The 14951-nt window shown below is 33.3% G+C and overlaps 1 protein-coding gene across 14 annotated transcripts in view; it reads right to left on the reverse strand.

Annotated features, from left to right (window-relative positions):
* Positions 1-14951, reverse strand: part of Dnah12 (dynein axonemal heavy chain 12) — a 256363-nt gene that overhangs the window by 171271 nt on the left and 70141 nt on the right. For 13 of the 14 annotated variants that reach the window (XM_058582183.1, XM_058582184.1, XM_058582182.1 and 10 more), the window contains 6 exons: positions 14100-14294; positions 6960-7081; positions 6579-6861; positions 4134-4253; positions 3062-3218; positions 2369-2541 (listed from right to left, as the gene is read on the reverse strand). In XM_058582183.1, the coding sequence (XP_058438166.1) occupies positions 2369-2541; positions 3062-3218; positions 4134-4253; positions 6579-6861; positions 6960-7081; positions 14100-14294 (1050 nt within the window). Of the gene's footprint in view, positions 1-283; positions 1306-2368; positions 2542-3061; positions 3219-4133; positions 4254-6578; positions 6862-6959; positions 7082-14099; positions 14295-14951 lie in introns of those variants that run through there. The other variant, XM_058582191.1, reaches the window with a different exon arrangement.

A 14951-nucleotide genomic window follows, 5' to 3' on the forward strand; every position in this document is an offset into this window, starting at 1 on the left:
ACAAGAGTTTGTGAAACTTAACTCCTTTTAGAAAAAAATAGGGTTAAAGGATCAAGATTGTAAATTTGGGTGTACAGGGGAAATAAAAGAGCCCTGTACTTTCCATTTAATTTCGCTATAAACCTAAAACTGCTCTAAAAAGTGCAGTCTATTTTTAAAATAAATCCATAAAAATGATAAACTTTTTTACTTTTACCAAAAAACCAATAGAGATAGCTAAGTAAATAAAGTCAATATCAAAGATATTATACTTGTTTTAAATTTATAATGGATGTTATACCATTAACTTAATTTCTGGGAACCTTGGCCTCTCCCCTCAACTTCAAGAAAATGCTCACAAGTATGTTCTTTTTATTTTATTTATTTATTTATTTATTTTGATTGTACACCTATTATTTTCTCTTTTATTTACTTATTTTTGGTTTTGGTTCATAAATTGTGATGCTTTCTTTGTTCTTAGGAATTCACATGATTGAGTTGCTATATTCTTTTTTTTAATTAGTTACACATGACAGTACAATGATCTAGACATATCATACATTTGCATCATATGGGATATAATTTCTTATTTTTCTGAGTGTACAGGTTGCAGAATTACATTGGTCATGCAGTCACGTATATACTCACAGCAATAATAATGCCTATTTTATTCAGGTAGCTTGCTGAAAAAACAGAGGGTTTGGTGAAAGGTTTTATCATAGAAATTACAGTCTGTTCTAATATCATAGATATTATCTAATATCATAGACCTTTTAGAATCTCATCCAAATCCCCCTTTATCAGGTCATTACATTCGCCTCCCATTTGCTGTGAAATCTTGGTTGCAAATAGCTCAGAGTTGCTTTTTTCTCCTAAGAACTGTCCTCAACTTGCTCTCCTATTGGAACTACCTCATCAGCAAATACTGGAAAGCTTACTCATTCCTTTGTCCCAGAGGTGACTGACCAACGACAATAAAGGGGTACAAAAGCCAGATCTTATTGCCTTAAAGTAAAGTAACTCATGTCATTCATGCTTCAAAGCTCCCCTTGAGATCCTGCTATAACTATCCATTGCTCAAACCACTTCTTCATTTAATTTTTCCCCAGCCCAAAACTGTTGCCCTCATTTCCTTACAGATTTTTACTGAGACCATTCCCTAAGAAATAAATCATTTGCACAAGTATCTTTATTTCTTCTCTGCTTCTAGAGAAGTCAATAGAAGACACCTTCATTTCACTTACATATGTGGATTGGTATTCCTTGATGTTCCTCTTCAATTCCCAGGTTGGGTTGCCAGATTTAGCACAGAAAAATCTGAAATGCCTAATTAAATTTAAATTTCAGATAAATAATAAATAATTTATTAGTATTACAAAAGTATGTCCCTTGCAATATTGAGGACATACTAAAAAAATTACAGTCATGCATCATATAATGATGTTTCAGTCAACGGTGGACTACATAGATGATGATATATACAACACACTTTAGATAAACTATAGCATCTAGTTTTGTGAAAGCATATTCTGATTTTTGCATGATAAAATCACCTAATGATGTATTTCTCAGAATATATCTCTATCATTAAGTGACACATGACTGTCTTTGTTATTTGTTTTAAATTCAGAGTTAACCTGGGAGTAAACCTGGCAACCATATTCCCAGGGTTTTAACAGTCATTGTTCTATCTTCCATAGCTTCACAACTAAGCACAGGCCTAACTAAGCATAATCCCCTATATGTAAGCTCTGTCCTTCCTATTGAGTCGCACTAAGTTGGAGTTCCAGGACCCAAAGGTACTTTTCTCATCTTTCTCTCATCTCTCCCAGTATCCCACTATAAAAACTAATACTATTTTGTGAAGCTTTGGCTTTATTTTTATATTTTCAGTCCCTCCCTTTTTCCTAATTATTCACAATGGAAGAGACTCACAACTTCTATACATTAGAATAAAAACATTCTTGTATGCTATAAAAGTACCCAGAAGTAATTATTTATTGCCATAATTTCACATAAAGAGAATTTGGGATTAAGAAGGGATAATTGTATTCAACTACTACCAGTAAAACAATAAATGAAGAGAGCCATATTAAATTTAGACAAAAAAAGTTGACACCTCACTGAAAAGTAATTTTAATGTATGGATTAAAATAATTTAAATGCAGGCCAGGTGTGGTGGCACACACCTGTAATATCAGTGGCTCAGGAGGCTGAGAGAGGAGAATCACAAGTTCAAAGCCAACCTCAGCAACAGTGAGGCGCTAAGCAACTCAATGAGACCCTGTCTCTAAATAAAATACAAAATAGGGCTGGGGATGTGGCTCAGTGGTCGAGTACCCCTAAATTCAATCCCCAGTACCAAAAAAAAAAAAAATTAAATGCATACCAATGTTCTGTAACACCTGTCAGTTAGAGGAGTAATGACAAGTCGAGGTGAGTTACCAAGATATTCATAAGCATATTTTACGTCACAATTAATGATACGAACTCGAGCATTCTCATATTCCCAATAATAACGAAGCTGAGCAAGCCACTGGAAATCTGTATCATGTGAGACACCTAGAAAGAATAAAACACATAATCCTTAAATGAAAATAATTCGAAAAACAGTATTTTATCAGCAAATATCAAACAATTCACGTTTTCCAACTTATAGAAAAGATCATGCAATTCTGTTGAAAAAGACATACAGTAATAAATCTTTATTCCTGAAAGCTATAAATATTTTTAACTTTAATATTAAAGGAAAAAGTCAGCCTGGGGTTGTGGCTCAGTGGCAGAGTGCTTGCCTCGAATGTATGAAGCACTGGGTTCAATCCTCAGCATGATGTAAAAATAAATGAATAAAATAAAGATTAAAAAATTATGTTCATCTACAACTAAAAAAAAGATTTTTAAAAATATTAAAGGAAGAGGGGCTGGGTTATGGCTCAGCAGTAGACCACTCGCCTAGCACGGGCGAGGACCTGGGTTCGATCCTCAGCACCACATAAAAACAAATAAATAAAACAAAGTATTGTGTCTAACTACAACTAAAAATAAATATTTTTTAAAAATATTAAAGGAAGAAGTCACAAACCTGTTTCAATCATGTCCATGACCACATCTCTAGCATGGACATCAATTGTAACTAATGCCCCCAGAGTGATCCTGATCTGCTTAGACAATTTTCCTCTTACCAGCTCTACAATATCATTTAGTTGATTCTGGAGTTCTGTATAGTACTTCTTTAATCCCTACAAAATAATAAAACAATTTAATGGATTTTATATGCATTACCTAAATCTATATTTTATATATTTATTCATTTACAAAAGAATTATGACTTCATAATCTATCCCATATAGAAATACATTATAGGGGGGCTGGGGATGTGGCTCAAGCAGTAGCGCGCTTGCCTGGCATGCGTGCAGCCCAGGTTCGATCCTCAGCACCACATACAGACAAAGATGTTGTGTCCACCAAATACCAAAAAAAATAAATATTAAAAATTCTCTCTCCCTCTCTCTCACTCTTTCTTTAAAAAAAAAAAAAAAAGAAATACATTATAGGGCTGGGGTTATAGCTCAGTGATAGAGCACTTGCCTAGCATGGATAAGGCACTGAGTTTGATCCTAAGGACCACATAAAAATAAATAAGATAAAGGTATTGTGTATACCTACATCTAAAAAAAAAAGTTAAAAAAAGGGATACATTATAGAGTGGTTTTTCTCTAAACCCAGTAAAAGAATAAGTTTTCTAAGAAATATATAATTTAATACTATATACAGAAATTTAGGGAAGTATTGCCTTTGCAAAGAATAGACAAACAGCCAGGTGCAGTGATTATAGGTGCAGGCCTGCAATCCCAGCAATTTATGAGGCTGAGGCAGGAAAATTGCAAGTCCAAGGCCAGCCTGGGCAACTTAGTGAGAACTTGCCTTAAAATAAAGAAATGCTGACTATGTAGGTTAGTGGTAGAGCACCCTTGGGTTTATTTCTTAGTACTGAAAAGAGAGAGAGAGAGAGAGAGAGAGAGAGAGAGAGAGGGATGAAAAGGGAGGGAGGGAGGGAGGGGGAGGGAGAGACACACAGAAAGAGAAAGAAACAGAGATACAAGCTAAATATGCAATGAAGTAAAGAATGTTGTTCAAAATCAAATAATCTTTACCTCTGTCCCACTACTTATAACTTCCTGTGTCTCAGAAGTCCAGAACATTTGAGAAACACAAAGTACAACCTGGCCAGGCCACTCTCTAACCCAGTCTCTTCTTGGAGATTCTGGATAAGCCTGAATAATTAAAAGTAATTTCTAATTTTAAAAGATTGCAGAAGAAAAGAAGCTAAATGTTTTATAATGTAAAATTCAATATTTAGTATATTTGTGGGTTATAATACCTTACATCCATGAAAAACTTTGGAAGATTAAAAGATGTGAAAATTTTTACAAACCAAGATTATATTTTTTACATGTTTCTTTATTTATAGAAGAACTAAAAATGAGCATCAGTATGTTAGTAATGGGTTATCTTCTTCTTGAAGTTTATTTCTATGTGATTTTTATGTTCCTTGCTATGGGAGCTGTCAAGTTTTTATAAAGAATACATATTACTTTTATTACAAACCAACTTAAACTGTAAAAAATAAAGTCAAATAGATTTTGTATAATGATGACATATTTAGTTGAAAAGATGACTATATAATCTAGTAGAAAACTGGACTAGAAGTTACAACCCTTATACTATTTATCTACAGCTTTTCTAAAAACTTCTATGACCAGAGTATATAAACAATTTGTTTGATTATATATAATTGAAAAAATCTGTGCTTTGGTGTTCAAAGTGTATACTTTCATTTATTTCTAAAGCTTTCATATTTAAAAGATATTTAAATAGATTTGTGGATTCATTATAAAAATAGTTTACTTTGATAATAAATGATAATGCCGACATAAATTATATATTGAGAAAACCAAGTACAGATTGAATTTTGAAGTTGATGCTAATGGAAACTATGCTTTCAATACAATCATACCATCTTATATATAAGAATGTGTTTAACATAACACAGACTATAAATATACATTGTTACAAAATCCTTATTATTAGCAATCTTTGTAAACAAATGACAATAACCTAAGGCTTTAAAGAAGGATGAGCAGTGATATTAAAGCATATTTTCTATAGTGATTAAGGAAATACTATCGTGGATAATGTTTATTCTTTCTTGTGTGTTTTAAGTTTGTTTGGAATTATAAGTAGCGAAAGGAGAGAAAAAGTACAGCTTTATCTGCAAGAACAGAAAAGCTACCCCAAAAGAATGAGCTGAATGCGTTCTTGATAAAATAAAAAGGCTACTTCATTCATGCAGAGAATTGCTGATATAAGTCTATAAGGGCTTCAAAAACTATTTCTTGTACAATATAATTGCTCCTTTGTGTTCCTAAGGCAGAAACACATTGAAGTTTATCATTCAAGATTATCATTAAGTGGGGTACATGTACTACCTAGGTGTTGTATTTCTTTCCAATTTATTATGTATCCTCCTTCGATGTTTGTTCGTCTCATTTGGAATTTTAAAGTAGTTGTAAGTGTAAAAAACAGCAAGTGAACTAGATCATTCACTTAACTATTTGAGGAGAACTAACCTACAGGGCAGCCAAGCACTGAAGGGCATGATGGTTTGCCTACAAGACATATACACAAGGCTACCTTATAAGCATTTCAATTAAACACGTCTCAAATTAAACCCATGATTTTTCTCCCAAGCTTCCACAAGCCTGCTTCTCTTCCAGGCATCTCCACAGAGTAAATGCCACCCATATACTCAAATCAGAAAACTTAATGCTAATTCTTGAGACTTGCCCCTCCTCATCTTTCTACTCTACAACCAATTCATCACCAAGACCTGTTGAAATTAACTACAAATTATGTTTCTGTCTACTTTGCTCCACATCTTTTGCTACTTCCCTAGTACCAGCCCATATCACTTTTCATCTGGTGTCTCCCAATTTGCCTTCCTATTTTCATACACCAACTAATTCATTCTTTATACCACAGCCATAGTGGTGTAAAAATATAAATCAGACTATATCCCTTCTCTGATTAAAATATCTTTAGCCTTTCATAGTATTTAAAATAAAATGCAATCTAGTAACTGTGTTCCTTTCCAACCTCATCTGACTTCACTCTGTACTCACTCTATTCCAGACACAGTTGTCTTCTTTGAGGTTCTCACAAATCCCTGCTTCTTTTTGATCCCAGGGCCTTTACCCAGGACACCTACACACTCTTCCACTTGCTTTTCACCTGGTTATTCCCTATTTATCATTTGTGTCCCAGTTTCAACCTCAGTTTCTCTAAGAGCCTATCAGTGGACCCTCCCCCATTCTATATAAAAATACCTTTTATTATTTTCTAATATCATTTTGTAATATTTAGACACATATTATCAATTCTAACTAATATTGTTATTTTAATGTTAGTTACAAATAAATAAAATAATAAATGGTTTAAAACAGAAAGAACTTTAAGTATTAATTTATTGGTACCAACTCAAACCTTCTAAACAGCATTTGCAGAATATAGTTTTATACATTAAGTCCTAAGAAACATACCAGCCTGGCTGCAGCAATCACATCATGAATACTTCGAAGCATTAGATCTTCTACTTGAATGAGCCACTTTTCTACAGCACCGCGGGCTATAGATGTGGAAATGAGTTCAATAAGCTCCACTCGCTCACCTTCAGAGCTATACATGGCCTTAATGTCCAAATTGGGAAGGAACTCCAATTTAGCAATGCCCTCAAAGCATTTTTTTAAGTGAGGCTGAACTCTAAGTGGATCTTTGGTTTCTGACAAAATCTCCAACATTTCATCATTAGATAAGAAAAAAAAACTAAAAAAAAAAAAAACATGCAAATACAAAAACTTTAGTGATATTCATCAATATCAGATAACACTTTAAATCATAGCACTTTTGATTATCCATCATACCGAGGGAAGAAAAGACGTTTCTTTTCAAGATATGCATTAAGTCCTTTCATAATTTTATCCAAAAGTTCATTGCAGTTTTGTAGTTTTTCCAATAAACCTGTTAAAGAAGTAGCAGCAAGAACCTAAAAGAGACATGTTGGTGTAAGAGACACTTGTGTACTAGATATAAGACCTAAACAATCTATACTATATGATAAAATATTATAATTTCAAAAAGTTTACACAGTGAATTTTTTTAATTTTTAAAAATTCTAATTAGTTATATTTGACAATAGAATGAATTTTGACACACTGTACATAAATGGAGCATAACTTCTCATTCCTCTGGCTGTACATGGTGCTGAGTCACACCAGTAGTGTAATCATAAATGTATATAGGGTAATAATGTCTATCTCATTTTACTATCCTTCTCACTCCCACCCCTCCTCTCACTCCCCTCTGCACAATCCAGAGTTCTATCATTCTTCCCTACCTGACTCCTCACTATGCCCTGCTTATCAGAGATAACATTCTGCCTTTGGTTTGTGGGGATTGATTTATTTCACTTAGCATGATATTCTCTAGTTCTATTCATTTACTTGCAAATGCCATAATTTCATTCTTCTTTAAGGCTGAGTAATATTCTACTGTGTATATGTACCACATTTCCTTTATCCATTCATCTGTTGAAAAGCATCTAATTCACAATAGCTAAACTATGTTGGTTCCATAGTTTAGCTATTGTGAATTGAGCTACTATAAATATTGATGTGGCTGTGATACTGTAGTATGCTGATTTTAAATCCTTTGAGTATAAATTGAGGAGTGGGATAACTATGTCAAATGTTGGTTTCACTCCAAGTTTTCTGAGGAATCTCCATACTGCTTTCCATAGTGGTTGTACCAATTTATAGTCCCACCAGCAATATATGAGTGTACCTTTTCCCCACATCCTTGCCAACATAAATTATTGCTTATATTCTTGGTAATTGCCATTCTGATTAGAGTGAGACAAAATCTTAGAGTTGTTTTGATTTGTATTTCTCTAATTGCTAGAGATGAATTTTTATATATATTTGTTAATCAATTTCATTTCTTCTTCTGTGAAGTGTCTGTTCATTTCCTTAGCCCATTTATTGATTGGATTATTTGTGGGGGGGTTTTTTTGGTGTTAAGTTTTTTGAGTTCTTCATATATCCTGGAGATTAGTACTTTATATGAGGTGCATGTGGTAAAGATTTTTTTCCCATTCTGTAGGCTCTCTCATCATGTTGTTGTTTCCTTTGCTGAAAAGAAACTTTTTAGATTGAATCCATCCCATTTATTGATTCTTGTTTTTCTTCTTCCACATTAGAAGTCTTGTTAAGGAAGCTGGGGTCTAAGCCAACATGATGAAGATTTGGGCCTACTTTTTCTTCTATTAGGCACAGAGTCTCTGTTCTAATGCCTAAGTCTCTGATCCACTTTGAGTTGATTTTTGTGCAGGGTGAGAGACAGAGGTTTAATTTCATTTTGGTGCATATAGATTCCAGTTTTCCCAGCACCATTTGTTGAATAGGCTATTTTTCCCCCAATGTATGTTTTTGGCATCTTTATCTACTATGAAAAAACAATATTTATGCCTCCGTGTCTTCTCTTTTGTACCACTGGTCTACATGTCTGTTTTGGTACCAATACCAGGCAGTTTTTGTTACTATTGCTCTGTAGTATAGTTTGAGGTCTGGTATTGTGATGCCTCCTGCTTCACTCTTCTTGCTAAGTATTGCTTTGGTTATTCTGGGTCTTTTATTTTTCCAAATGAATTTCATGATTGCTCTATTAGAGAAAGCAACAGAACTAGAAAGTTCTATGAAGAATATCTTTGGGATTTTAATAGGAATTGCATTAAATCTGTATAACAGTTCTGGTCGTATGGCTATTTTGACAACATTATCTCTGCCTATCCAAGAACAAGGGATATCTTTCCATCTTTAAGGTCTTCCTCAATTTCTTTCTTTTTTAAAAAAAAAATTTATTTTAGTTGTGGTCGGACGCAATATCTTTATTTTATTTTTATGTGGTGCTGAGGATTGAACCCAGGGCCCCACGCATGTTAGAGGAGTGCTCTACCAATGAGCCAAAACTCCAACTCCTCAATTTCTTTCTTTAGTGTTCTAGGTTTTCATTATAGAGGTCTTTCATCCTTTTGTTACATTGATTCCCAGGTATTTTTTTGAGACTATTGTGAATGGGGTGATCTTTCTAATTCATTTGCAGTGGATTTATCACTTATGTATAGAAATGCATTTGATTTATGAGAATTGATTTTATATCCTGCTACTTTGCTGAATTCATTTACTAATTATAAAAGTTTTCTGGTGAAATTTTTTTGGATCTTCTAAATATATGTAGTCAGAAACAGTGATAGTTTGAGTTCTTCATTTCCCATTCGTATCCTTTTAATTTCTTTGGTCTGTCTGATTGCTCTAGCTAGAGTTTCAAGAACTATGTTGAATGGAAGTGGTGAAAGAGGGCATCCCTATCTTTCCAGTTTTTAGAGGAAATGCTTTCAATTTTCCTCCATTTAGAATGATGTTGGCCCTGGGCTTAGTATAGATAGCTTTTACAATGTTGAGGTATGATCCTACTATCCCTAGTTTTTCTAGTGTTTTGAATATGAAAGGGTCCTGTATTTTGTCAAATGCTTTCTCTGCATCTATTGAGATAATAATGCAATTCTTCTCTTTAAGTCTATTGATATGATGGATTACATTTATTGATTTCCATATGTTGAAACAACTTTGCATCCCTGGGATGAAACTCACTTGACTGTAGTGCACTATCTTTTTAATATGTTTTGTATGGGATTTGCCAGAATTTTATTGAGAATTTTTGCTTCTACGTTCATCAGGGATATTGGTCTGAAGTTTTCTTTCCTTGATGTGTCTTTGTCTGGTATCAGGGTGATACTAGCCTCATAGAATGAGTTTGGAAAGGTTCCCTCCTTTTCTAATTCATTGAATTACTTTGAGGAATACTGATATTAATTCTTCTTTGACAATCTTGTAGAACTCAGCTGAGTATCCATCTGGTCCTCGGCTTTTCTTTTAGATAGTAGGCTTTTAATGGTGTCTCCTATTTCACTGCTTGAATTGGTCTATTTAAATTGTGTATGTCATCCCGATTCAATTTGGGTAGATCATATGTCTCTAGAAATTTGTTGATGTCTTTGAGATTTTCTATTTTATTGGAGTATAAATTTTCAAAATAGTTTTTAATTATCTTCTGTATTTTAGTAGTGTCCATTATAGTATTTCCTTTTCCATCACAAATTTTAGTAATTTGTGTTTTCTTTTTGTTAGTATAGCTAAGGGTTTATCAATTTTATTTATTTTTTTCAAAGAACCAACTTTTTGTTTTATCAATTTTTTGAGTTGTTTCTTTTGTTTCAATTTCATTGATTTCAGCTCTGATTTTAATTATTTCCTGTCCCCTACTGCTTTTGGTGTTGATTTGTTCTGCTTTTTCTAGGGATATGAGATGTAATGTTAGGTCATTTATTTGTTGGATTTTTATTCTTTTAATGAGTGAACTCAATGCAATAAGCTTTCCTCTTAGCACTGCCTTCATAGTGTCCCAGAGATTTTGATATGTTGTACAGGTATTCTCATTTACCTCTAAGTATTTTTTATTTCCTCCCTGATTTCTTCTGCTATACATTCATCATTCAATAGCATGCTATTTAGTCTCAGGTGTTAGAGTGTCTTCTATTTTTTATTTTATTGTTGATCTCTAGTTTCATTCCATTATGATCTGATAGAATGCACGGTAGGATTTCTATTTTTTGTATTTGCTGAGTTGCTTTGTGGCATAAGATATGGTCTATTTTAGAGAAGAATCCATGTGCTGCTGAGAAGAAAATGTATTCGCTCAATGATGGATGAAATACTTTATATGTCTGTTAAGTCTAAGTCATTGATTGTATTATTGAGTTCTAGTTTCTTTGTGTAGTTTTTGTTTGGAAGATCTATCCAATGGTGAGAAAGGTTAAAGTTAGCCAGTATAATTGTATTGTATTCTATTTGATTCTTGAAATTAAGAAGGGTTTGTTTGATGTATGTAGATGCTCCATTGTTTGGGGCATATATATTTAGAATTGTTATGTCTTGTTCACATATGATTCCCTTAACCAGTATGAAATGTCCTTCTTTATCATTCTAATTTTGGCTTGAAGTCCACTTTATCTGATATGATAGAAACTCCTACTTGTTTACACAGTTCATGTGATACACTTTTTCCCAACCTTTCACATTCAGTCCGATATTTCCTTGAAGGCACGTCTCTTGAAGACAGCATATTGTTGGGTCTTTTTTTTAAATCCAATTGCCAGTCTATGTCTTTTTATTGATGAGTTTAGGCCATTGACATTCAGGGTTATTACTGAGATATAATTTGTATTCCTGGTCATGGGGTTTATTTTTTATTTTTAACTTGACTTGGTTTCTCCTTTGATTGTCCTTTCCTTTAGTGGTAGTTCCTCCCTTTGGTTTTCATTGTTTTTATTTTCTTTTTCATTTCCTTCTCATAGAGTATTTTGCTGAGTATGTTCTGTAGTGTAGGCTTTCTAGCTGTGAATTCTTTTAATTTTTGTTTATCATGGAAGTTTTTTATTTTGTCATCAAATCTGAAGCTTAATTTTGCTAGATATACAATTCTCAATTGGCATCCATTTTCTTTCAGAGCTCAATATATGTTATTCCAAGACCTCATGGCTTTCAGAGTTTGGGTTGAGAAATCAGCTGAAATCCGAATTGGTTTTCCCATGTGTTATACGACTTTTTTTCTCTCGAAGCCTTTAAAATTCTATATGTTAGACATTCCCATTATAATGTGCCTTGGTGTGGGTCTGTTGTAATTTTATACATTTGGGGTCCTGTAAGTCCTATAAGCCTCTTGTAGTTGATTTTCCATTTCATTCTTTAGGTTAGGGAAATTTTCTGATACTATGTCATTTGAAAAGATTGTGCATTCTTTTGGTTTGTATCTCCACGCCTTCCTCTATTTCGGCAAATCTTAAATTTGGCCTTTTCATGTTATCCCATATTTCTTGGAAATCCTGTTCATATTTTTTACCATCTTCTCTGTGAGGCTGATTTTATTTGCAAGAGTATATATTTTGTCTTCATTGCCTGAGATTTTGTCTTCTAAGTAGTCTAGTCTGCTGATATCTCCCATTGAATTTTTATTTTAGTTTATTGTTTCCTTCATTCCAAGGATTTCTGCTTGATTCCTTTTTATAATCTCTGTCTCTTTACTGAAGTGATCATTCACTTCCTGTATTTTCTCTCAGATACCATCCCTTATTTCAAAGATTAGTCTTAACTATGAAACTTCTAAACTCTTTCTCTGACATTTCTTCTATTATGTTGTCTATGGATTCTGTTGTTGGAACATTTTGGTTTGTTTGAGGCACTTTGTTCCCTTGTTTTTTCATGTTGTTTGTGTGTTTTCCCATCTAGCGGTATGGATCTGAGGCAATACGGTTTCTTAACTGTAGTCTTATAGTGTCCCTGAAGGTTTCCAGTACCTTACCTGTGGGTACTGTGACAATGGATTTTCAGGGAACAGCGGGCAGCAGGCAATCCCCTGGTAGTCTGTGGGCAATTTGCAGGCTAACAGCAGGCAATCGGCAGGTGGACATTAAGCAGTAGGCAATGGGTAGGTGAAAGGCAAGCAATAGGCAGGCAAGAGGTGGGCAAACAGGCAAATGGTGGATGATAGGGGGCAGTCAGCAAGTGATTTGCACTCAAAAAGCAGATGATATGCTGGCAGGCAGTGGGCAATCACAGTGGACAAATGGCAGGTAAAAAGCAGAAGGTTGGTGGGCAGTGATAGCTGCCTCTCAGAGAAACATTATTTCCTCTGCTTGAATCCTGAGACACAGAGTAACAAGGAATATAGCCTTCCTGTAGCTTGCCATCTTGTATCTCTTCAGTGAAATGTTTTGTAATATAAAAACTATTAAAATTCAATAGATCATAATTATTCTTATCAAAGGATATTAATTACAAATGAGAAGTTATGATTCTCATGCATATTTTCACTTCACCTACATTCTTTTGAATGCTGTAGAAAGAGTATATTTTAATTTTTACTTTTACAGCCTTCAACTATAAACATGATTTACCACAGGAATTGATAAACTATATCCCACTAGCCAAATTTAACTTGATGCGAGTTTTATATGGTTCATGAATTAAGAATTATTCTTATACTTTTAGAAGGTTAAAAAAATCAGAAGATTTTGTCATGATATATAAAAATATCAGTGTCCATAGCAAAGTTTTATTTTATCACAGACAACCCATTCATTTACATATTATTTCTGGCCATTCTCTCACTATAATGACAGCAGAATTGAGTCACTGCAAAAATGACCATATATCTCACAATGCTTAAAATCAACAGGTAAAACAAAGTTTCTGAAACTTATAAATTTCAGTATACTATTGACTCTCAATAAGTCTAGAAGTGAAATAAATTGTTATGTAAGTTGAATACCAGATTTAAAAATAAATGTATATCTATGGTCTGTGGTTACTATGTGTCTGAAAAATAGTCTGTTTTCAGTATTAAAAATAGACACAAGGTATTAACTCACTAGGAAAGATACATATGAATTGAGACCAACTGAGCAGATTCTTTTTTCTCCATCATTTTTGAGCATACAGAGAATCACCTTTACCAATCAACTATTCTTTACTGACTTCTCCATTTTATTTACCTATTTATTTTGTTAGGAGAGAAATGGTGATTTTATATAGTCAAGTAAATTAAATGTCCATTTGAAGCAGCTCCACTAAATAGTAAAGAGCTATAAGTTAGTGTATTTTATGAATTGAAAAGTTAAATTACTAATACTTTCATACATTTTTACATTTTCTGAACTAATTTGTATATACTGCATAGGATTTACTTCTGTAATCAGAAAAAAAGTTAATGCTTTCTTTAATATCCAAAAATAAAGGTTCAGGGATGCATATGTGACTCAGTGGTAGATTGCTGGCCTACTATGCTTGAGGCCCTTGGTTCAATCCCCAATACTAAAAAATAAATAAATAAACAAAGAAAAGAAGGAAAGATTGGTTCACCTATTATAAGAATGAAAACAAATACTTCACCTTTGGATCTTTTGCACAAAATTTCATAATATCCCTCCAATGTCTGTCTACTGTCTGAAACTGACGTCCTTCTTCTGGCATCTGTTGCATGATATCCTCAGAACAAAAGATAGGCTCCAGATACAGCCATTGAGCTTGTACTTTTAACCATTCATCAATTGTTTCTTGTATTCGGATCAGACGGTCCTCCCAAGCCTTAATGAAAAGCATACTGTACTAAATTCCAGTTACTAAAGAAATGCTCTAGATTATAAGACAATTTTTTTTAAAATTTAATGTTTTTTTAATCAATGCAAAATAGTTTACAACTAAAGATTGCTATGGGTATCTTACATAGGCTTAGAAAAACCCTAGGAAGCTTGAGGGTTTTTTCTAAAGCATTGAAACTCACATTTGGAAATGAGTATAAAGTTATTAAACCAGTTTCCTAACCTTTAGAAAAACTCCAAGTCCAAAAAGGATGTAACCTGCTCTATATTAGTGATTGTCAATCATAATCCATTTGTCTTCCACACCAGGGAATATTTGACAATGTCTAAAAAAAATTTCAGTTGTCACAAATGACAGGGAAAAGATGGTAGTAATATATAGTGGGCAGAGGCCAGAAATAATGTTAAATGTCCTACAACACACAGGCCATAACAAAGAATTATTACTCAGCCCAAAATATCAACAGCACCAGGGTGAGGAATCCTGCTCTACATCAACACAATTTGGAGAGAAATGAAATGACATTGAAAAAAAGGTAAAATAAATTTCCTTCATCTCATAGGTTGCTTATACTTAACAAGTTATTTCATTAATTGAAAATAATTCATATAACTCTTTTTAGTTCTTAAAGTATGACCTAAA

This window comes from Marmota monax, unplaced genomic scaffold (assembly GCF_021218885.2).
Source record: "Marmota monax isolate L192 unplaced genomic scaffold, Marmota_monax_Labrador192_F-V1.1 WCK01_AAM20220418_F8-fsc00042, whole genome shotgun sequence".
In the NCBI taxonomy this organism is placed as follows: Eukaryota; Metazoa; Chordata; class Mammalia; order Rodentia; family Sciuridae; genus Marmota; species Marmota monax.